The sequence below is a fragment of the Natrix helvetica genome, assembly GCF_964273705.1.
Source record: "Natrix helvetica genome assembly, chromosome: 1".
Taxonomy (NCBI): Eukaryota; Metazoa; Chordata; class Lepidosauria; order Squamata; family Natricidae; genus Natrix; species Natrix helvetica.
This window is the reverse complement of record NC_138548.1, coordinates 344,886,687-344,908,325: the sequence shown is the minus strand read 5'-3', so window position 1 is coordinate 344,908,325 and position 21,639 is coordinate 344,886,687. Positions and strand designations below refer to the sequence as shown.

Here is a 21,639-nt window from a genome sequence, read left to right as displayed (position 1 = left end):
CAAATCCGGACCTGTTGTAGTCCGTGTACTTCTTCGGCACCTGGGAAGCAATTCCGCCAAGACTCAAAAGTAGACCCGGAAATACTCCGTCCTGCTGAGTGACTTTTAGGGCAGACTCACCTACGCAGCCGACTGTCAAGATTCCATCTTTGTAGAGTTCCTGGGAAATTCCACCGCCTTCCATAGCTACATCTGTCTGATGCTCCACCAGCACGGTCATACTTCGGTCGTCCTCCTCCTCTTCCTCAGAGTCATCCAGCAACAGGCCAGCACCGGCAGCATCCCGCTCAATCTTCTCCTTCCAGCTACTCAAGTCCACTGTCCAAAAGAGAAAAGTGAAGTTACGATACCCTGTTTCCCTGAAAATAAGACCTCCCTGGATAATAAGCCCAATCGGGCTTTTGTGCGCATGTGCTCAAATAAGCCCTCCCCTGAAAATAAGCCCTCCCCCAAAATATTGCAAGACAACAGCAGGCATGAGTTGACCACGCTCACCACTTTCTGCATCTCAAAAATAATAAGACCTCCCCGAAAATAAGGCCAAGCGCTTATTTCGGGGGTTAAAAGAAAATAAGACCCTGTCTTATTTTCGGGGAAACACGGTAGTAGCTACTTAAAAAGTGTAGTGGAGGTGAAAGTGCTAGATGAAAAACCAGGAGACAGTGGGTCCTAGTTCTGCCTTGGGCCTGAAGCCAACTGGTTGGCCATTGTCCTTGTCTATCACACCAACCCAGAGGCGGGCTTCAAAAATTTCAGTAATGGGTTCTCGGCCCGGTTGCTGGGTGGCCAGGGCCATGGTGGGCGTGGCCTAGGCGGCCTCCTGCACCTCATTGGGGGCGGAGGGGTGTTTTCGCCTTCCCCAGGCTCGGGAGGCTTTCCTCTAGCCTCTGGGAGGGCGAAAACTGCTTACCCCAGGCTCTGAAACGGGGCCATTTCCAGCCTTCTGGAACATCCGAGAGGGCCGTTCTCCCCCCCCCCCCCCGAGCCTCCATGCGGGCCCTGCACTTACCTCACATCCAAAATGGGCCCGGTGGAGACTCCTGGGTGGGGAGGGGTAGCATGGGATTTGGAGGTTCTCCGAACCGGCCATAACATTAGCTACGGGTTCTCCCGAACCCGGGCTAACCCGTAGCAGCCGACCCTTGCACCAACCCACCTTGTAAGGGACCTGCTAGGTGGGTGCCTTGAATTGTGCAAATACTGAGAGAAGGGGAAATAGAAATCTAGAAATAAATAAATAAATGAGAGCCAATTTGTTCTAATATTTAAGGTGCTGGCCTAGAAACCAGGAGACTGTAAGTTCTAGTCCTATCTTAGGCATGGAAAGCTGGCTTGGGCCAGTCACTCCCTCTCAGCCCCCAAGTTACCTCAAAGGGCTGTTGTTACGAAGAAAATAGGAGGAGGAAGGAGTATCTTCCTCACCTTCAGCTTATAAAAATTATAAACATTAAAATTAAAACGGGCGATTTGCTGCTTAATATAAGTCAAATTAAGTGTAGGAAATCGGAATGTACGCCTGTGATCCTGTTGAAACCACTTTACTTCAAATTTAGTGAGACTGGGGAATGCTTCTGAGTAGATGAGCTAAGCCAGAGCTTATCCTTTAGTCAACTGAGCTAAAGGGGCTCAAGGAAAAGAAAATGGCTGATTTTCCCCCCTCAACTTTTGACACTTTTTCTTGCTAGCCTGAAAATGAACCATCCTGGCGCTGACTTTTAGGAGAAAATTTCATCCCAGGTCAAAAATGGCCCAGCCCCAACATGAGAGCAGTCACACCTTTGCCCGCTGTGATAGTCTCGCAGGAGCTCAGGAGCTGATTGGGCCCCATAGCTGTGCTCCAGCCCTTTCGACGCTTCCGACGTTTTTTGAACACTGCAAGGAAAAAGAAAGACAGAACGTTCCAGGTTGAGATTCGAAGCCAAAACTTTAGATAATATCTGTGACATGTGAAGAAGTGGATAGGGGAGGAATCAAGGCCACAAACCATCCAGGGCTCCTGGGAGTTTGGGGTGTGTGTGTGTGAGGTGAGGTGGGGTACATAAATGTAACGAACTATCGACTGTCAGAAATAGCGTAGGGGTCTCCTGCTTGGGCAGGCGGTTGGACTAGATGATCTACAAGGTCCCTTCCAACTCTGTTAATCTATTAAAGTGATTCTGTTTTTGTTTAGGTACATTATTGGCTGCTCGGTTATTTTGAATACTGGTCAGAACATAGAGAGGTCCAAAATCTTCCAACAAACCCAGTTGCTTGTCTCCACATCAATATTTAAACCTATTGACATTGTCAGGACATAGCATTTCCCTGACCCTGGCTGGTCAAAAAGAGAGACTACTAAGAAATCTCAGGATGCGTTTAAAGGAATATTCCAGAAGTTGAAGGCAAATCACTTCCATACAGGGAATCCTTAACTTATAAGCATAATTGAGGCCAGAATTATGGTCATACGTTGTGCCAATTGTAAGGAGAGTCACCATGTCACTGGGCCCAATTTTATCACTCTTCTTCTTGTTGTTCCTCTTCCTCTTCTCTTCTTCTTCTTTTCTTCTTCCTCCTCTTCCTCTTTTCTTCTTCCTCTTCCTCTTCTTCTTTTGCAATTAAGCAAACATGGTAGTCAATTAGCAAACCTGTGGAACTTAATGGGCACTTTTGCCAAAAATAGGAAGTAAACACCAATTTCTGATGGAAAAAAAAACCTTTTGTAAATCATGGTAACATGACTGTGGAATGCAAACAGCCATGAATGCGAACTGCCAAGTGTCCAAAATGTGATCATGTGACTGCCGAGAGGGGGGTGGGAGTGGCCATCCGAACTTTGAAATTGAGTCATAAGTAGGTCTGGGGAGGCCTGTTGTTAACATACAGCAATTGCTAAGCAATTGGTCATAAGTTGAGGACTATCTGAATGATTGCAAAGAAGGCATCCTGAACATTTCATGTGGGTACCAGGAGTCACTTCGACTTGAGGGAATTCATTGTTTTTAACAACCAAACTGACAGGATTTGGCCCAAAGACCTTTTCTATACACTTTGGTCTACGATTTTCCTCTTATAACAAAAAGAAAAGAAAAGAAAAAGAAAAAACAACAAGCCATTATAACTAGTCCTCAATTTATGACCCATCGATTTTTGCTCGTCAAAAAGTCGCAAAAGGTTGTTAAGACCTCAGGGAAACGGCAAACGTCGTTAGTATGAAGCAGTTACCAAGCATCGATCATAGGGGTGCTAAAAAAGGTTGTAAGTGTGGAAAGTGGTCATAATTCACTTTTTTCAGTGCCGCTGTAACTTTGAACGGTCACTAAATGAACCGTGGTTAGGTCGAGGGCTACCTATGTAATTCTGGTATTTCTCATAGCATACAGTGCTATGCTAAGCCTGTGACAGCTCAACCAATACAGAATTACGCTGAACTGTAACATCCACTAGTAGCCATGAAAATAGTATGAATGTATGCTGGAAAATACCTGCACTGGGATCTTGGTCTTGCTGTGGGTAAGAAGTGAAACAGATCACGTGGATCTCAGGGAACCGACTCTTGAAATAATACTTCCAGGCCACCACCAAGGCTGGTGGGGCCAGATCAATCTTATTCAGTACCAAGATGAGGTTTTTCTTCATCTGCTTGGTGACAAACTCATAGAGGGCCGGGGAGAAGTTGATGACCTGAACAAGAAAGGTTTGAAAAAGGGAAAAGATAGAATGGGGAGATTTAGAAAAAAATAAGGCATCATTCCGATTTCAGTTTTCTAGAAATGATTTTTATTTTTTTGCCTTTTTGTAATCCCTTATATCGGGGTGGCGTCAGCGCAATTGAATGGAGCTGAGTGTTTACTGGCCGGATGCCCTTCCTGTCGCCCATGCAGAGTTCGCAGCAGATATTTTCTCATTGTGTCCAGAGAGAGAGAAATATCTGCCGCTACCTAGGATCGAACTCGCAGCCCTCTGATCGTGAGGCGAGAGCCCCACCTCTAGGCCACTGCACCACTCAATTTTACAGAAAGGATGGTTTGCTTAATTTGCGATGACAGGAAACTGAAGGTGGATTTAAAGCAATATAACCTCACATCTGTTGGCCTTTATTTCTTTCCAAACATCAATGAATACAGGTAGTCCTCGACTTACAACAGTTCATTTCATGACCGTTCGAAGTTACAACATCACTGGAAAAAGCCACTTACGGCTGTTTTTCACACTTACAACTGTTGCAGCATTCCCTCCCCCCCCGGCTGTGTGATCAAAATCTGGATGCCTGGCAAGGGACTCATATTTGTGACGGCTACAGTGACCCAGGATCATATGATCCCCTTTTGCGACTTTCTGGAAGGCAATGAGGGAAGCCAGATTCACTTAACAACCATGCTGCTAGCTTAACAGCTACGGTGGTTCACTTAACAACGGCGACAAGAAAGGTCGTAAAATGGGGCAAAATCCACTTAACAACTGTCTGGCTTCGCCCTGTAAATTTGGGGCTCAATGTTAGGGTTCCAAACAACACCTCTAACCAAGCGAGGCCTCCAGGGCTGACACTCAGTTGTGGTCGTAAGTCGAGGATTACCTGTATAGGACAGCTAAACTAGTTGTTGCTGTATGCCTTTTCCCCTTTCTAAAGATGTGAAGGGACAATGAATGCATCTGCATTCCGTTCTCTGCACAGTCTGGACTTATGCAAAGTTAGAATCCCATATGTAACATGAGCACAAATGTGGCTTTTTAGATGCAGTTAGTAATTTTAATCTATGCTTCTCTAAAACAGTGCCTGGAAACAGTGATTTCCTTTTGGCTTCAAACAAGTAGCCCTTATTATTTTTACAAATAACTCAAGGTAGTAAACATATCCAACATACCCTTCCTCCTCCTATTTTCCCCCACAACAACAATTTGCCTATGCTGAAAGATGGGTTTGGGCTGAAAGAGAGTGACTGGCCTAAACTCAACCAGCTGGCTTTCATGGCAAAGATGGGACTTAAATTCAGGGTCTCCCACCTTCAAGCTTGAGCCATTAAAACGAGACTGTCTCCCATTTGTAACCATTTGCCTTCTTAGCTGAGACTGATTGATGCTGCCATCCAGCAACATTTCTAAGGACAAAAGTCAATCTCCCTGGCTTTAATTTCCACTAGACAAACAGTGACTCATTGGGTCATCAGATCATCCTTTTTTAGATAGTTCCTTTCCAGATGCGTCAATGCCTTCAACAGTGGCAGAGCTTCCTGATGTGCTAGAAAAGATGCGTCTGCCAGCACTCATGTGTTGAACTGTATAGCACAGCCAAACGTCGGTGGGTGACTGCAGGAAATAATATTTTATGACATTTTGTGTGATGTCATAAAATGCTTTATGATAATTTTTATGTCACAAAATCTATATATATATATATATATACCGTGTTTCCCCGAAAATACAACCTGTCCCGAAACTAAACCCATGCCACATTTTTCGCGTGGGCAAAAATATAAGCCCACCCCTGAAAATAAACCCCCCCTCCGGCCAGGCAGAGCACCGCTCACCGACCTAGCGTTATTCCGAAAGCGCCAAGTCGCAGGAGCCGGTGGGGGGTTGCTTGCCGCCTTCGGGATACCGCTAGGCCGGGGAGCGGCGCTCTGCCCGGCCGAAGGGGAGAGTTGCCGGGCGGCTGCTCCCCTGTGAACTGGCTCCCGAAGAGCCGGGCACAGCCCCAGCGGCGAAGCAGCCACGAGGCAACCATGCCCACGAGCAGCCGCCCGGCAAATCCCCTCCCCAGCCAGAAAGAGCGCCACCCACCGACCCAGGGGGCAATCCCCAAGGTGCCAAGCCACGCGGCGCTCCGCCCGCCCTCCAGCCCCCGCGGCTCCGCACACCCGGGACACCCCCCAGGTCAGCGCATGGAACTCTGCCCGGCCGGAGAAGCGGGCCGCGCGAGCGCCCACTCCGCCCGCCGCCACCCCGCTCCGCTCCGCGCACAACCTCCAAATCCAAAAATCGGGGCCGAGCATTCCAGCATCGGCCGCTCCAGGACCGCTCTCCATGGTGGGCCGGCCGCCGGAAGACTCTGTCCGGAAGACTCTCTGTCCGGCAGCCAGCCCACCACAGAGAGCACTCCCAGAGCGGCCGACGCCAGAACACTCGGCCCCGAGTTCCGGACCCGGAAGCTACGCGCGGAGCGAAACGGGGCGGCGGCGGGCAGCGGTGGGCAGCAGCCGCCAGCGGCGGCGGCCCGGGAGAGCCGCGCAAGTGCCCGGCGAAGCCGCAGGCGGAACAGGCGCTCGCCAACCCACCTCTCCAGCCGGGCAGAGCTCCATGCACTGACCCAGGGGGCATCCCGAATGTGCAAAGCCGCGGGAGCTGGAAGGCGGGCAGAGCGCCACAAGGCCTGGCACCCTAGGGACCACCCCCCAGGTCAGTGAACGGCACTCCTCCCGGCTGGAGAGGGGACCCGCCGGGCGGCCGCTCGTGAGCATGGCCACCCCATGGCTGCCTCGCCGCCGAGGCCGCGCCCGGCTCCTCAGGAGCCAGCTCACAAGGGAGCAGCCGCCCGGCAGCCCCAAAACAATAAGCCCTCCCTGATAATAAACCCAAGGGCATATTTCGTGGGGCAAAAGAAAATAAGCCCCTGGCGTATTTTCGGGGAAACATGGTATATATAAATGGCTCTCTCTCTCTCCCCCCCCTTCCCCTCCCGTGTGTGTGTGTATTCTAGCATAACTCTGGAACACCTCGAGCAATTTCAACCAAAGTTGGTACACAGATGACTTACTCTCTGGAAACAAATACTGTGGGGGTAAGACACCCCCAACACCCCTTGGGGGGGGTGTTCTGTTACGATACAGCCTGTTGTGCCTTCAAATGGCTTCTACTGTACAGCGCAGTGGAGTTGCCATGGTAACGGCTTCACAGTACTCCACAAGGGGGCTCCCTCTGGTAAGGGGGAAAATCCAACATTAGAAATTATGTTTAGTCTGGACATTTTCCCCCTATAAATAAATACCCAAACAACGCCGGGTTATCAGCTATGTTTTATAAAATTTGCTACATTTCAAGTCATGTAGCAAATTTTAGATTTTGGATGAATTCTGTAAGTCAGCCCATTTTAGATACCTTGGTTGGAAAGGTTTACTCTATGCTGCACTATTCCACCCAGTTAAACGGTTAGAGACACAAGAGTTTTAGTAGTACATAGATAAGAGGTTATACCACAGGGATGGGCTCTTCTATCAGGTGCCCCTATTATTGTCTACTGTCTCTTGGTGAATAAAAACTTCTTCCTTCCATCATTTGAAAGGGAAAGAACTCTGTCCATTAGGGCAGAGTGAAGGATCAAACATCTCCAGATCTTTAAAGCCTGGGTGAATAAACAGCATGTGAGTTCACAACTACAGAAGAAAATTTTTTTAAAAATGCAAATAGAATGCCAACATCTGATTCTTCCATGCCACTCAATAACACCTGCTGAGCAATTTTGGGTGAATCTAAATCCACAGAAAACCGCAACAGTCGTCAATAGGAGTCTCACCGGGTGTCGAATGTCTGTAATAAGCAACACAATGTCTGACATCTCCAGGACACGCCATAGCTGCTTCCACGTCTAGAAAAGAAATTAAAACATTTTTTAAAAAGTCTTCTGTAGAATTTATCTTCCCCCAATGAGCCAGACACAACACCCCTGACCAGACTTTGGTTACTAATAGAAAAGAATATCTGTAGCTCAGGATTGAACTGTGTTAGGCCCCGCTAGCGGAGCTGGCAGCAGATTCGGACAATGAGGAGGTTGGGGAGGAACGTGGGTAAGTCCTGGAGTCTGGGGAAGGCTCTGATGAGAGCTCTGTGTCGGAGGCAGAGTGAGGGCCAGAGCCGTATGCCAGTTATCAGCTGCCTTCAGAGTCAGACGTCAGTGAGGCAGATGAACAGCTGGAGCCTGTTCCCAGTGTGTGCATGCACAGAGTTGCCAGACGAAGGGAACAGCTAAAGAACAGGGGTCGACTTGGGAGTAAGGCCACAGGTGGGCGATAAATGGCCCCTCCCAGAGGAAATAAAAGAGGAGCGAAAAGGGGAGTGGAGTTTGCAGGAGACAATTATAGTTCACTTAATTGGTTTGTGACTCTCTGAGACTCCTTGTCAAGTTTTGCAGATATTGGCCTGGCAGCTCTCCAAGACAGATAAGGTCTGTGACTGTAAATCCTCCCTTGAAAGACTTTGCTGGATGTGAAGGAGCAGAATTCACAGTCAATTAATAAAAGGGGTTTTTGTGGGGACAAGGAGTTTGCTTCATGCTTTTGGGAAGCCTCGGTCAGAACAAACTGCTCTCTGAGCTTGATTGTTCTCTTGAAGGCGTTTCATTACCCAAACTACGTAACAGTGTTAGAAATTCTCTAATCAAAAAACTACCAACTCAGACAATCAATACAGCAGTAAATAACAGCCTAATCAAGGAACCACTAAGGACACTCCTACCAAGCCTGTCAATGGTAAACAAACCCTACCCCCATTCTAACATTGATGATGTTACCTAGTCGTGTATTGAAACAACTGCAAGAAAACAACTAAGCGCAGAGAGCAGCAAGGACCCCACCGATTTTGTGTCCCTTTCAACTTTTATAATTAATATTACCCAATCAATCCTAGTCCTCGGTACAGGGTTTCTTCAAGGAATCCCACAAATACAAGAACAGGCACCCCCAAACCGATGCGTCTCCTCCAATTGCATGGACTATCAAGACTGATGGACAGCCTGTGACAACTGCAAATTAAAGGAACTGAATCCAGTGTCCCAGGTTCGTGAAGGGGAAGAATCAGCACAGGCTCACCGAATAATTTGGCATGTATGGCATGTAACGTATGCATTTTTACTAGCTTTTAGTTAATGTGCCGTAACAGTTTCACTTATCTATGAAAGAAAGCCTACATCCAAGCGTAATAAACACGCAAAGGCCATGAGATTTTTCCATTCTGCTATATTGTAGCTTCTTGTACAGAAACTGAGAAATATATCTTGAATAAAGAAGACAAAGCAATGGATTTCACTAACAGGATTGAATAGTTATCTATTTGTTTCAAAATCAACACTCCAGTACTCCCCCCCCCCCCATTCCCCAAATAGTGAGAGATGCAGCAAACAGTATTGGTATAAACTAAATGTAGTTACATTCCCCATCCCCCATTCTATTCTGTTCTGTCTTTAATTCCCGGGTACTGCTTCATTCTGTTTCTGTGCTTTGGGTGGCACTGTTTTCCCATGAACATGCATGCAGTTAGCTAAGTAAAGCAATTTAGACTAAAAATAACTTTATAGTCACTTTAAACGTACACTAATCGGCATACATTAAAATGAGATTTCGTTGCATACAACTTTCAAAGGGCCACCACTCCAATATACACAACACAGTCTGGTCCGGATGTATACATGAACATGGTGAGAAAAACGAATCTTGCGAGTTTACCAGATGGATGGCATAGGGAACCAAAGCTATTACAGGATCTGCTAGTCCTGCTAGAAGTACTTCCAAACCTCCTCCCAGAGGGGAGCAACAGAAACAGACCGTGAAGTGGGTGTGTGGGGTCTCTAACAACGCTTTGAGCTCTAAGCACATAGCGACTATAAGCAGGATCCTGAATAACAGGCAGGGAGCTTCCTATAATCTTCTTGGCTGTCCTAACCACTCTCTGTATGGACTTTCTATCTGAGGCACTGCTGCCACCAAACCAAACAGCGATGCGGTTTGTTAAAACTCTCTCAATTGTGCCTCTGTAAAAATTGGCCAGGACAGGAGGAGAAAGATGTGTCTCCACATCCGACACAGGAAATACAGACACTGATTTGCACGTTTCACTAAGGATGATGTACGGAGAGGCCAATTCAGATTGTTAGTTATCTGCACCCCCAGATACTTAATACTTTCGACCACCTCTATGGCTGCATCCTTGAGTGGAGTATGACCATACTGGCTCTTTCTAATTATGTATCCTATACATAAGAAGACATTATACAGCTTTCACACGGACCAGATTCAAAGCTCGCCCAAAAGAGAAAAGGGAACAGCATTTTTCAACCCAAGCAGTACTCTGTGTCCTGCCAAAGGTCACAGAGTACTTAAGTAGCCCCTTGGGCTTTGCAATGATACCATCACTGACAGATGGACCGCTGAAGTACAGGTAGTACTTGACTTAAGACCGGCCACTTAGCAACTATTCAAAATTACAACGGACCTCCGAGACACACAAACCAAAAAGATGCCCCGTGTCCACGCCAAACCAATTAGAAGATGGCATTTTAGGCACTGGCCTGCATCGAGGGCGTTTGTAGCATCCCACAGTCATGTAATTATGGTTTGCAGGGTTTTTTACCAGAACCCGGCAAATATTTCCAGTTTCCAGCAAAAAGCGCCCATTGTGGCCAATGGGTTCACTTAAGGAGCCATGGGGGCGGAGTGGTTAGAATGCAGTATTGCAGGTTAACTCTTCCCATTGCTATTCCCGACTGGCTCAAGGTTGACTCAGCCTTCCACCCTTCCAAGGTGGGTAAAATGAGGACCCAGATTGTTGGGGCCAATATGCTGATTCTGTAAACTGCTTAGAGAGGGCTGTAAAAGCACTATGAAGCAGTGCATAAGTGCTATTGTTATTAATGACTGTGCCATTCACTTAACTGCAGCATTCACCTAACAACTGTAACAAATTTAGTTGATCACATGGATGCCTCAGCTTATGACTGAGTTTTGGGTTTTTTTTTAGCGTATGGCACCTGTTAGCCAGGGATCACCCAGGTGGCTGGCTTCCTCTGTGAAAGGAATTTTTTCGGGCGGTAATATCTTTACCCATGGGATGCCTGAATGTTGGTAGGCATTCGGGGGAGGCTCCTTTCTTGTCCCTACGCGGTTTATTCGCTCATGGGGATCGAGCCGCCGACCTCAGTGCTGCGCAGGCCCAGTGTCTTACCCCGTGAGCCACCATGGCCCCTTACTTATGACTGTTATAATGTGCCACAGAAATTCCAGGATCCGTTATAATTATTTGGTTGAGGAGCAGTGGCGTAGCGTAGGTTGTCAGCACCCGGGGCAAGGCAAGGAATTTGCGCCCCCTAACCCGTGGATTTTAGCACTCGTGTCTCTTCCACTAGATTAGTTAAAGAAACCCTTACCCCCTAAGCACATGTATTGTTTGTTATGAAAATACTGATGTAATTAAAGTAAAATGCATCTAAATACAAGTTTATTTCATGGTATATAAAGTTTGTTAAAAAGTAACCAAATGAATAGACATGGTTCTAATTTCTCAAAAAGTTCTTTATCTCATACAGACTCTCTCACACACACCACTGAAAAATTCAGGACATTGAATAATTTATTTTCTTTATTTCAGAAGTTTTGATGAATCAGTGTGTGATCAAAGAGGTTAACCTTTTATATATGCTTTAATCTTCAAATGATTTAGAAAATAAAATAGCACGTTGAGTCCATAGTGATTTAACTTCTGGAGGGAGAATTAGTTCAACCCCAATGCCTAATATCAGGTGTGGGTGACAAGCTGATTAATCAATTCCTGCCATAATCAATGGATCAACACTTGTTTGATCCAAAAAAAAGCTGACCTTGTACTTGCAGGAAAAAAAAGGAAGAATATACCTATAGGTTTCTTCCTCACCTCATATGCTCTTTAATGTTCTCTGTCTTAAATTTCATTTTTGCTTTTCTCCCTTTGCTTCTAGTTTGCCTTTCATAGTTTTTTTTTCATCTCCAGTTTGATGTTCTTCATTTTTCCACACCTATGAAGTTTTTTTTCAGTTTCAGAACTTTACATTTACAGCTTACAAAGAAAACATTACATAAAAATTGTCTAGAATTCATAACTTATATTAAAACAATGACTAAAATGTAATTTATTGTACCCACAATGAAAAGCCTAGGCATCCTAAAGATGTATTATATCAGGGGTCCCCAAACTTGGTAACATTAAGACTTGTGGAAGTTTGAAGACCTCTGTATTATATATTCCTTTCCTCAATGTGGTCCTGCCTCCACTCAAGTTGTCCTTCTCTTCTTTTTCCTTGCCCTTTCAGCTAGTCCTTTCCTCTTTGCTAGAGGAAGATCTTAATTTTAATCAAGATCTGTAAGAGCACAACAAGGAATATAAAATTCTATTTTTAGAAAAGCAGCTTCAGGTGGATTTAAATTTTGCAGACCATTTCAAAATATCAGCAAAATGCAATAAGAAAAAAAATATGGGGGGGGGGAAAAAAACCTCCCAGCAATTAAGTCCAAAAAGGATCCCTTATTCTCCTGTATAAAAGTCACCATCTTTGATATCAAATTCATTTCTCTTATTCCCAAATACTTGCTCAAGGAAACTGAGTCCTCCCCTGAAAAATCCAGGCCCCAGAATAATTTATCTTATTTACTTTGAAAGTTATGATAGAAACAGTGTGCGCAATCAAAGAAGATAAGCTTTATTTATTGATTTATTGTAATGTTTTGCAAAATAAAAGACTCTTGAGTCCCTAAGCTCCAGTTTATGGATGGATAATTAGTTCAAGCCCTCAGCTAGGCTGTATGCTCCCGGGGAAGAAGGAAAGATGGGGCAGGTGAAGAGGGATCTACCTCCTTCTTCTTCTGGCTTCCCCCGAACTGGAAACAAAGGAGGAAGAGGAGGCAGCTCCCCGCAGACAGGTGCAGCCTTAAGAGCCGTAGCGATGCCATGACTTCCCAACAGCGCCCTTCAATATCTCCCGTCTACTTGCTAGCGGCCGTTATCCACGCCACTTTCCCGGCCTGAATTGGGCCGGGCGGCGGCCAATCCAAAAGCAAGCTCCTAGGCAAAGCGTTCTGGGAAATGTAGTCTCCCTCTCGTTATCCCTCAACACGCCGCCTTTCTCCCTTCAAGAGAGAAGAGCTTTTTATTTGATGATCTGTATTACGAGAGGATGCATGAATAGCACACACCCCCTCCACAGTGGGCGGCGACCCGGCGGCTCGGATCGGATTCGCACAGCCAGCACTGCAGTGAGAGAGAGTGAGTGAGCCAGGCAGGGGCAGAGAGCTGCGAGTGCGAGTGCGCCCCCCCAGATGTTGCGCCCGGTGCGGCCGGCCCCCCCTGCACCCCCCACGCTACGCCACTGTTGAGGAGTACCTGTAATCAGTTTTGCCTTGCATTCTGAGGTTTAAGGAGTGTGTGTGTGTCTCTGTGTGTGTGTGTAAAGCTAAAGGTTTCCCTCGCACATATGTGCTAGTCGTTCCTGACTCTAGGGGGCGATGCTCATCTTCGTTTCAAAGCAGAAGAGCCAGCGCTGTCCAAAAATGTCTCCGTGGTCATGTGGCCGGCATGACTAAACACCAAAGGCGCACGGAACGCTGTTACCTTCCCACCAAGGGTGGTCCCTATTTTTTCTACTTGCATTTTTACGTGCTTTCGAACTGCTAGGTTGGCAGAAACTGGGACAAGAAACGGGAGCTCGCTCTGTTACACGGTGCTAGGGATTCGAACCACCAATTCTTTTAGAGGCATTCATTTTCTTCCCCAAAAGAGAAAGCAGGTCTCAAATGCATTCTGGGGGCTTCAAATGGGCTGCCATGGGGGTGATGATGCAGCTTAGATCTTCCAAGGGCTTACCTCCAAATTGTGCTCAAAGTAACTCAACTGGCTGGGCTGGAATGTACTATAGATATTCTCAAGATATTCCCGGAAACACTTCTCCTCTCGGGCCAACAACTGATCCTTGCTCATTTGGTAATTCCAAGGGGGACGTTTAGGAAAATCTAGTACTATTGAAAAAAGAAAAACACAAGAAGAGTCAGGAAAACCTGCCACCATCACGAAGGAAGTGAGAATAAAGTTCTAAGAGGTCACAAATATGCAAGAAATGTACACAACCTCTTACGCTCTTTCTTCTCTAAGACTGCATCTGAAAAATCAGGCAATGCAAGTCAAGTTAGAGAAGGGAGAGAGATGTCTTGACAAGCAGTTCTGTGGTTGCTACTGTAATGACATTAAATTAATTTTGATTGAGAAGCAAGAAGAGACCTTATCCCAAGAAGGACGACACAAGTGGTCCTCGACTTACAACTAGACATTTAGTGACTGTTCGAAGTGGCACAATGGCACGGAAGAAAGGTTATTTATGACTGTTTTTCACACTTACGACGGTTGCAGCATCCTCATGACCACTTGATCAAAATTCAGACACTTGGCAACTGGCTGGTATTTAAGACGGCTGCAGTGCCCCAAGAAAAGTCAATGGGGAACTCAGATTCACTTTACAACCGTGTTGCTAACTTGGCTATTGCAGTGATTCCCTTAAACAGCCGTGGCGAGAAAGGTCGTAAAACGGAGCAAAACTCACTTAACCGCTCTCTCGCTTAGCCACAGAAATCTGGGGCTCAGTTGTGGTCATAAGTCAAGGACCACCTGTATTAATAATACAATAGTAGAGTTGGAAGGGACCTTGGAGGTCTTCTAGTCCAACCCCCTGCCTAGGCAGGAAACCCTATACCGTTTCAGACAAATAGCTATCCAACATCCTCTTAAAGACTTCCAGTGTTGGGGCATTCACAACTTCTGGAGGCAAGCTGTTCCACTGATTAATTGTTCTAACTGTCAGGAAATTTCTCCTCAGTTCTAAGTTGCTTCTCTCCTTGATTAGTTTCCACCCATTGCTTCTTGTTCTACCCTCAGGTGCCTTGGAAAATAGTTTGATTCCCTCTTCTTTGTGGCAACCCCTGAGATATTGGAACAATGCTATCATGTCTCCCCATGTCCTTCTTTCTCTTAAGCTAAACATACCCAGTTCCTGCAACCGTTCTTCACATGTTTTAGTCTCTAGTCCCCTAATCATCTTTGTTGCTCTTCTCTGCACTCTTTCTAGAGTCTCCACATCTTTTTTACATCGTGGCGACCAGAACTGAATGCAGTATTCCAAGTGTGGCCTTACCACATGATCTTGATTCTATCCCTCTGTTGATGCAGCCTAGGACTGTGTTGGCTTTTTTGGCAGCTGCTGCACACTGCTGGCTCATATTTAAATGGTTGTCCACTAGGACTCCAAGATCCCTTTCACAGTTACTACTGTTGAGCAAGGTACCACCTATGCTATACCTGTGCATTTCGTTTTTCTTGCCTGAATGTAGAACCTTACTCTTTTCACCATTGAATTATTAAGAATGGGAAAATGATAAAAGACTCTTAACTTAGCATCAGGGCAATTGGGCAAAACCAGGATCTGGTATCCAAACCAGCCCTCCCCAACTTCATATTCTTGGGATTGGAACTCCCAATTTTCATCAGCCAGCAGGCCATTGTTGGAAAAAAGCCCAGTAAGAGATTTATGCTGCGTTTAGAAACAGACGAAGGAACAGAATGTTTGTGCTGAACCTTCAGACTCCTTCATGCGTTTCAGGTAATTAAAAGCTCCTCATCGTAAATGGTTCCCCTGCCTGAAGCAAGACCTCCAGAGACGAGGAAAAGTAGTTTGTTAAGAACAATGGCAGGGAGAAAGTAGGGGGTCCCAAGAGAGGGAAGCCCTTCAGATTCACCCACCCGCCAAGAAGCTTTTCCTTGATTATCTTCACCCTACCTGAGCCAGTCTTGTAAACATCTTCTATGTCCACCTCTGTCTCAATTTCTGACACCGGTTCCAAGATTTTCTCCCGGGCAATTTTTTTCCTCCGCTCCACTTCCTCTTTGCTTTCCCGCTCAAAGTGCAGCCGGTATCTTAATCAGTAAAGAAAATATATAATGTGTGTGTGTGGTGGTGGGGGGTGTATTCTAGCATAACTCTGGAACGCCTTGAGCAATTTCAACCAAACTTGATGACTTACTCGATGGAGAAAAATACTGTGGGGGTAAGGCACCCCTAACACCCCTGGGGGGGGGTGTTCTGTTAAGATACAGCCTGTTGTGCCTTAAAATGGCTTCTACTGTACTGCCGTAAAATGGCCTCTACTGTACAGCGCAGCGGAGTTGCCATGGTAATGGCTTCACAGTACTCCACAAGGGGGCTCCCTCTGGTAAGGGGGAAAATCCAACATTAGAAAATTACATTTGGTCCGGACATTTCCCCCCTATAAATAAATACCCATGCAATGCCAGGATATCAGCATTTAATAAAAATCTAACAACGTCATGAAGTCTGATCGTCACTTCAGAGATAAATCTCAACCAATATTTAGAAGATCTTTTCTGATCTTTTCTGACACTGAACAATGAATGCCAGACCAGAAATCAAGCAAACAAGCCCCAAGAGTTTCATCTTTGTTGGAACGATGACTCCAGGAATTCCAACCAGCAGAACGAAGCCTGTGAAGATCTGCAAGCACAAGTGAGGTAGTCCTCAACAGAGAACTTCAGATGACTTGGGCATGTTCTGCTCCTCTCCTATTGCCTTATAGTACAGGTGTCAAACTCGCGGTGTCACGTTGCCGTCACGTGACGTATCGCGACGTTTCCCCCCCCCCCCTGCGGAGCTGGGGTGGGCATGGCCTGTATGTGACACATCCAGCCCATGGGCTGCCAGTTTGACACCCCTGCCTTATAACTAACCCTCATAATGGAGAATGGCAGACTTGGGGGAAGGTGACCTTAAATGCTTGTTCACTCAGAAATTTTGGGTTCTTACCTGTTGGGATCATAGCCTCGTTCACCCGGCTTGCGGATCTGAGGCTGCTGGTTGAGCTTGCGAACCTGCAGAGAGAAAGACTCGCTATCCGACGTGTCCGTGTGCTCCTCATGTCGATCATGACTGCCGCTCCGGCTGTTTGAACTTGACCTCACGCCATCTTGAAAGCCTGGAAAGACAGCAAAGGGAAAACCCAAGAAAGAAAGTTAGCCCATCTTACATGGCGGTAACAGGAGTTTCTTCAAGAATGATTGCATTTGGCATTACTGTAAATTACAGGATGGATGCAGGCTATTTAGTTCTCTTCAGATTTTCAAAGTCAGTCTTAGCCAGTTTTGTGTGCAAGCTGCACAGCCTAGTCCCATGACGGCAAATTTAGGGCACGCGTGCCACAGGTGACATAAGGAGCCCTCTCTGCGGGCATGCAAGCTGTCCCCCAGCTCAGCTCCATCATGCGTGTGCACGTGCTTCCTGCCAGCCAGCTGATTTTTGGGTCTCTGCCGTGCATGTTTTTGATCCCAGGAGGCTTCAGGGAGGCCTGCTAGGTCAAAACACGGCATGGGGGTCACATGCATGCCGGGGAGCGTGTGGGTGGGGCCAGCCAGCGGTGGGATTTGAAGATTCTCCAAACCGGCCATAACGTTAGCAACCGGTTCTCCCGAACCTGGGCAAACCCGTAGCAGCCCACCCCTGCATTGCTGGGGGAAACAGCCTTAACATTCGGGACGTCTAGATTGTAGTTCAAACTCCAAGAATCAGGGATTTGAAGCAGGAGGAGGAAAATGGGAACCTAAATACAGACAATAGAAAAAATTGGAATCCAGACTGCCGGAGATTCTACCCATATTTTCTAGGGTTGCAAAGTGATATTGAAAGCAAGGAAATATAACTAGAATAAAAGTAGCTATTTGTGGTAGGGGAAAGGAGACTGAGAGAGAGAGAGAGAGAGAGAGGGAGGGAGGGAGGGAGGGAGGGAGGGAGGGAGGGAGGGAGGGAGAGAGAGAGAGAGAGAGAGAGAGAGAGAGAGAGAGAGAAATCTACTTCCAAGAAATACAAGGAAAGCTAGCGAGGGAGGGGGATGAGACAATCATTGGCAGATTGTTTGGATTTGCATTGTAAGACAGAGAGATGGGGCACAGCAAAGAAGGAAGGGTGAGCATTCTTGCTCTCAGCTACTCCCACCCCTCCATATATCTAGACCAGTGTTTCTCAACTTTGGCAGCTTTCAGTTGTGTAGGCTTCAACTGGGAGATTGTGAGTTCTAGTCCCACCTTAGGCACGAAACCAGGTGGGTGATCTTAGGCTGGTCACTCTGTCTTAGACCTAGAAAGGATACAAGGGCAAAAGACTTCCAAAATCTCGCCAAGAAAATTACAGGGACTAGACCAGGCTGTTGCCTGGTCTAACTTGAAAGCACCAACAATAACAACGAAAGGATGGTAGCAGTTAATTAAAGGAGCCTTCAAACATTAATTGGTTAGCTATAGATGGCAAGAGACTCCATGTGGATCAGGACTACAGTATCTGGTTTGCAAAATTTCGTATAGCCATGCATGGCAACAAAGAGCTGACATTTTCTGTCTCTTTGCTGCCATCTAGGGATCTTCCGGAATATTACAGCACCGACCTTATAATTTCTGTATAATAAATGGGCAAAATAGGAGGGGAACCCTGTTTTTGAGGAGGGGGAATCAGCAGGAGCTAGTAGCACCTTTTCCAACCAATGTAAATACTTTTTATTAAAAGCCATAAGCTTTTATGAGATGGAACTCTCTTTATTACATGGACAGACGCATCTGAAGATAAATTGCAGTTGGTGAAAGCATATGTCTTTTACGGTAATAAATTTTTGTACAGATGAGCAAGTAAGTTATGATACCATGAAAATGAAGTAAACTAATAGAGAATGGAAATACTCTCAACACCTAGATTGCAAATGCAAAACTTGGCTGCAGGAATTATAATTAGAGAGAAAGTAGACAGCCAAGATTGCTTCTAAATAGCAGCTCCTTCAGATCACTGTTTTCTTTTTAATTCAAACACTGCCATGTTATTCATTTTTCCTTTAATCAGCATGCCCATTTTGAGAAATCAAGCAAACTCTGACAATCTTGAGTTATGCAGACCGACTCATCAAACAAACATAAACTTTTTTCAGCAAAGACATGTAAAAAAATAAATTCAAGTGTATGACAGGGATATTTCTTATGATGAAGATGTGATAATAAAGCCTCCTACAAGTTGCGCTCAACTCCTAGAACAGGGTTTTTTAAACCCGGATCTGCCAGAGGTTGATGGTTGCCATGAGAGACTTTAAAATAGAAAAGAAAAGAAAAGTCCATCATTAGAGTTTTTGCCTCCTTTTTTACTTTTTTGGTAAACTAACAGGTTCTGCTGCCTGAACATTTTTGAAAATGCTCATCTTAGACATTTCATGGACTAACCCATCATTTGGGGGGAGGGAGTAGTAAATAATACAGAAATTATCATCTTTTTTTGTGACTTCCCAATCTAGTTTTCAGTTATGAGATTTCCCAGTGGCCTCCCCTCCTCATACAAACTACGTTTGACCTTGCTTAACTTTGTGGGCTTGGCTAAAGCCAGTCTGGCTCTATTCCCTGTAATACAGGAGCTATCAAAGCTCCTAATCATGATGACATTATATAAAGCCACACTGAGCAATGTGTCCTTCTGAATCCTTCTAAATATGTCTATTAACCAGTTGTGGCTCTGAACTGTGGAAATATCTCTGCATCTTCACACCCTTTCCAAATTCCTCACATTGGCAGCAATGCGGTTGCTAGTTACTCAGACCTTAAAAGCTTAAACTTTTTGAAAAGTTAGGCACCGGAGATGTTGCCTTTGCTGGATAGTTCTCAAACTAGGGTAGATTGCAAGCAACCTACACTTCCAGTTCTCTCAAAGGGCTGAAGATCTACGTGTATTCAAATGCCTTTTCGCCAAGATACTCGGTTATTTTGGCAATTACTGGCTTTTTGATGCTTACTGTCTGGCCTTAGCTTGAACCTGGCTGGAAACTAAGCAAATATTGCTTAGACTGCTTTTCCTTTGGAAAATGTCATTTGTGGTTTTATATTACCGGAACTGACACTTTACCATTTTATCTATTTTGAATTGCCCTGGAAGGACAATGCTGTGAAGAGCTGCCCAAAAATACGTTCTTGGCACCGTTTGAATTGAATGTGATGCAGTCGCTAGACTCCAGTGTACTACAGAAAAGAGATTATTGTGATCATCAGTTAAAGGACACACGCCTACTTTCCCTCTTTCTGTTATGTGTTTGAAAGCTGCCAGACAAAAGTTTTGCTCCCAGCCAGCTGCCCATTTAATTCCCTGCAGTGTTATTTCAGTACTATTACCACACAATTCATAACCCTCCAAAAGCTTTTGTCATCCTACTCCCGGTGGTGAAGGCTTGGCTTTTTCCAAAGTGCTGTGCACAATAACCATTTACGTTCCCCCACTTCTCTCTCTCCTAATTGTAAAGGCATTGCTCTCCTTCGCAAAATGTCCTTGGTTACTTTACCCAACGACATAAAGAGGCTCCAGTGCTTCCCTTTGGCTCCTTCTTCCAAAGATGCTCAAAGTCAACAAAATCTCTAGAGCAGCCTGGACCACTCCTATTTTTAAATATACCCACATCAGAAATTATTGCATTATTTGGTTATGAATGGCTCACAATTACTCTGTTATACTACCTAGTGACATAGTCCGCTCATGCAAATCCATTCTTAAGTGACTTTTTTAATTGATGCCCACACATGTCTGTCTGTCAGTAGAAAGCGCCACATTTCTGTAGAGAAGTGTTACTGCAAGACCTGACTCTGGAATGAAAGCTTGGGCTGACATATGCATCACCGTCAATCCTTATGAGGAAGAATATGGAACACGCCTGTGCAATTGGCAACCCACCACCCTAAACACAGAACATTCGTCATGCATGACAGGCCATGAACGGCTCAACAAACCTCTTGGTTCTGCAACTCCATCTGCTTTCCTTCCAGCCCCTTGGGCGATAGATCCCACAGGGAGTGGCAACATACACGGGCATCACATGAAATCTAGAAACTGCAATCCTAAACAAAATTCCATGCAACGGACACATTGTGCAGGAGGACTCAGGATTGCTGCCCACATAAAAATCTTGGATTTGTGACAACCCATCCAGCACAAATGACATTCTTAGCATTGCTATGTTGTTCATTGCATTTTTGTCCCACCCCATTTTCAAGGTACTTTGAATAGTTTCTCTCATCTCCTATCTTGTCAAGACTCACAAAAACTCTACGAAGTAGGTCTACTTCAAATCTTTGGCCCAAGGTTACTTATGACTCCGCTGACACTTGGACACAATGTAGTACATTTTAATTATTGCACCATAATCCATTTTCTCTAATATTAATTTTCCTGTCTTCAAAACTAAAGCCTTTTACAAGGAGGTTGGGAGATATTTAATAAAAAATATATAACTAGGAAGAAAATTAAATGAAACAGGAAAAAAGTAGAAGATAATGAATGCCTATAGTCTCTCATATACTATATTTCTAGAGGTAAGTGCTGTTTCCCATGTCCGAAGTCTATTTCTTCCCCTCCGTTTCAGGGAAGAGGTTGTACCTATGAATGGGATAAGTAGTAGTTCTAACTAAGTGGGAAAAAGAGAGAGTGATATAATACCCACTGCATTGCAGATATTAGGGCAAAGAAATCCAGCTTTACAAAAAAATGGTTATCTCCCAAGTATAGCTTAGAGGCCAAAGGAAAAGTCATTCTGCAAAGATTTAGGAAGATGGCCTGGATTTATTTTGATGGAGGAAAGTAGAAGCGGGAGACTGCTGCTTTTTCTAACGTGGCCAAGAGGTAGATGCTCTTCATTCTGTCATTAAACAGAGAAGGCTTCAAGAAAAAGTTGATGTTTATGTGCAATTGCACTGTGGACACACTGCCGCTTTCCTAGCAGTTCTCTTAATTAAATTTGGGCCAGCTTTCTTTTTTGGGAGGGAAGGAGGGTGCACTTAGCTTCAGATTTTCCAGTAGACAAAACG

At 45.4% G+C, this 21,639-nt stretch overlaps 1 protein-coding gene across 1 annotated transcript in view; it reads right to left on the bottom strand.

Annotated features, from left to right (window-relative positions):
* The window catches only part of GNL1 (G protein nucleolar 1 (putative)), a 31,608-nt gene that overhangs the window by 9,352 nt on the left and 617 nt on the right, over positions 1 to 21,639 (bottom strand). Inside the window, exons 2-8 of the mRNA XM_081945980.1 lie at positions 16,577 to 16,745; positions 15,536 to 15,672; positions 13,576 to 13,727; positions 7,490 to 7,561; positions 3,465 to 3,663; positions 1,777 to 1,872; positions 121 to 318 (exon numbers count right to left, since the gene is read on the bottom strand). Of these exons, the coding sequence (XP_081802106.1) occupies positions 121 to 318; positions 1,777 to 1,872; positions 3,465 to 3,663; positions 7,490 to 7,561; positions 13,576 to 13,727; positions 15,536 to 15,672; positions 16,577 to 16,745 (1,023 nt within the window). The remainder of the gene's footprint in view (positions 1 to 120; positions 319 to 1,776; positions 1,873 to 3,464; positions 3,664 to 7,489; positions 7,562 to 13,575; positions 13,728 to 15,535; positions 15,673 to 16,576; positions 16,746 to 21,639) is intronic.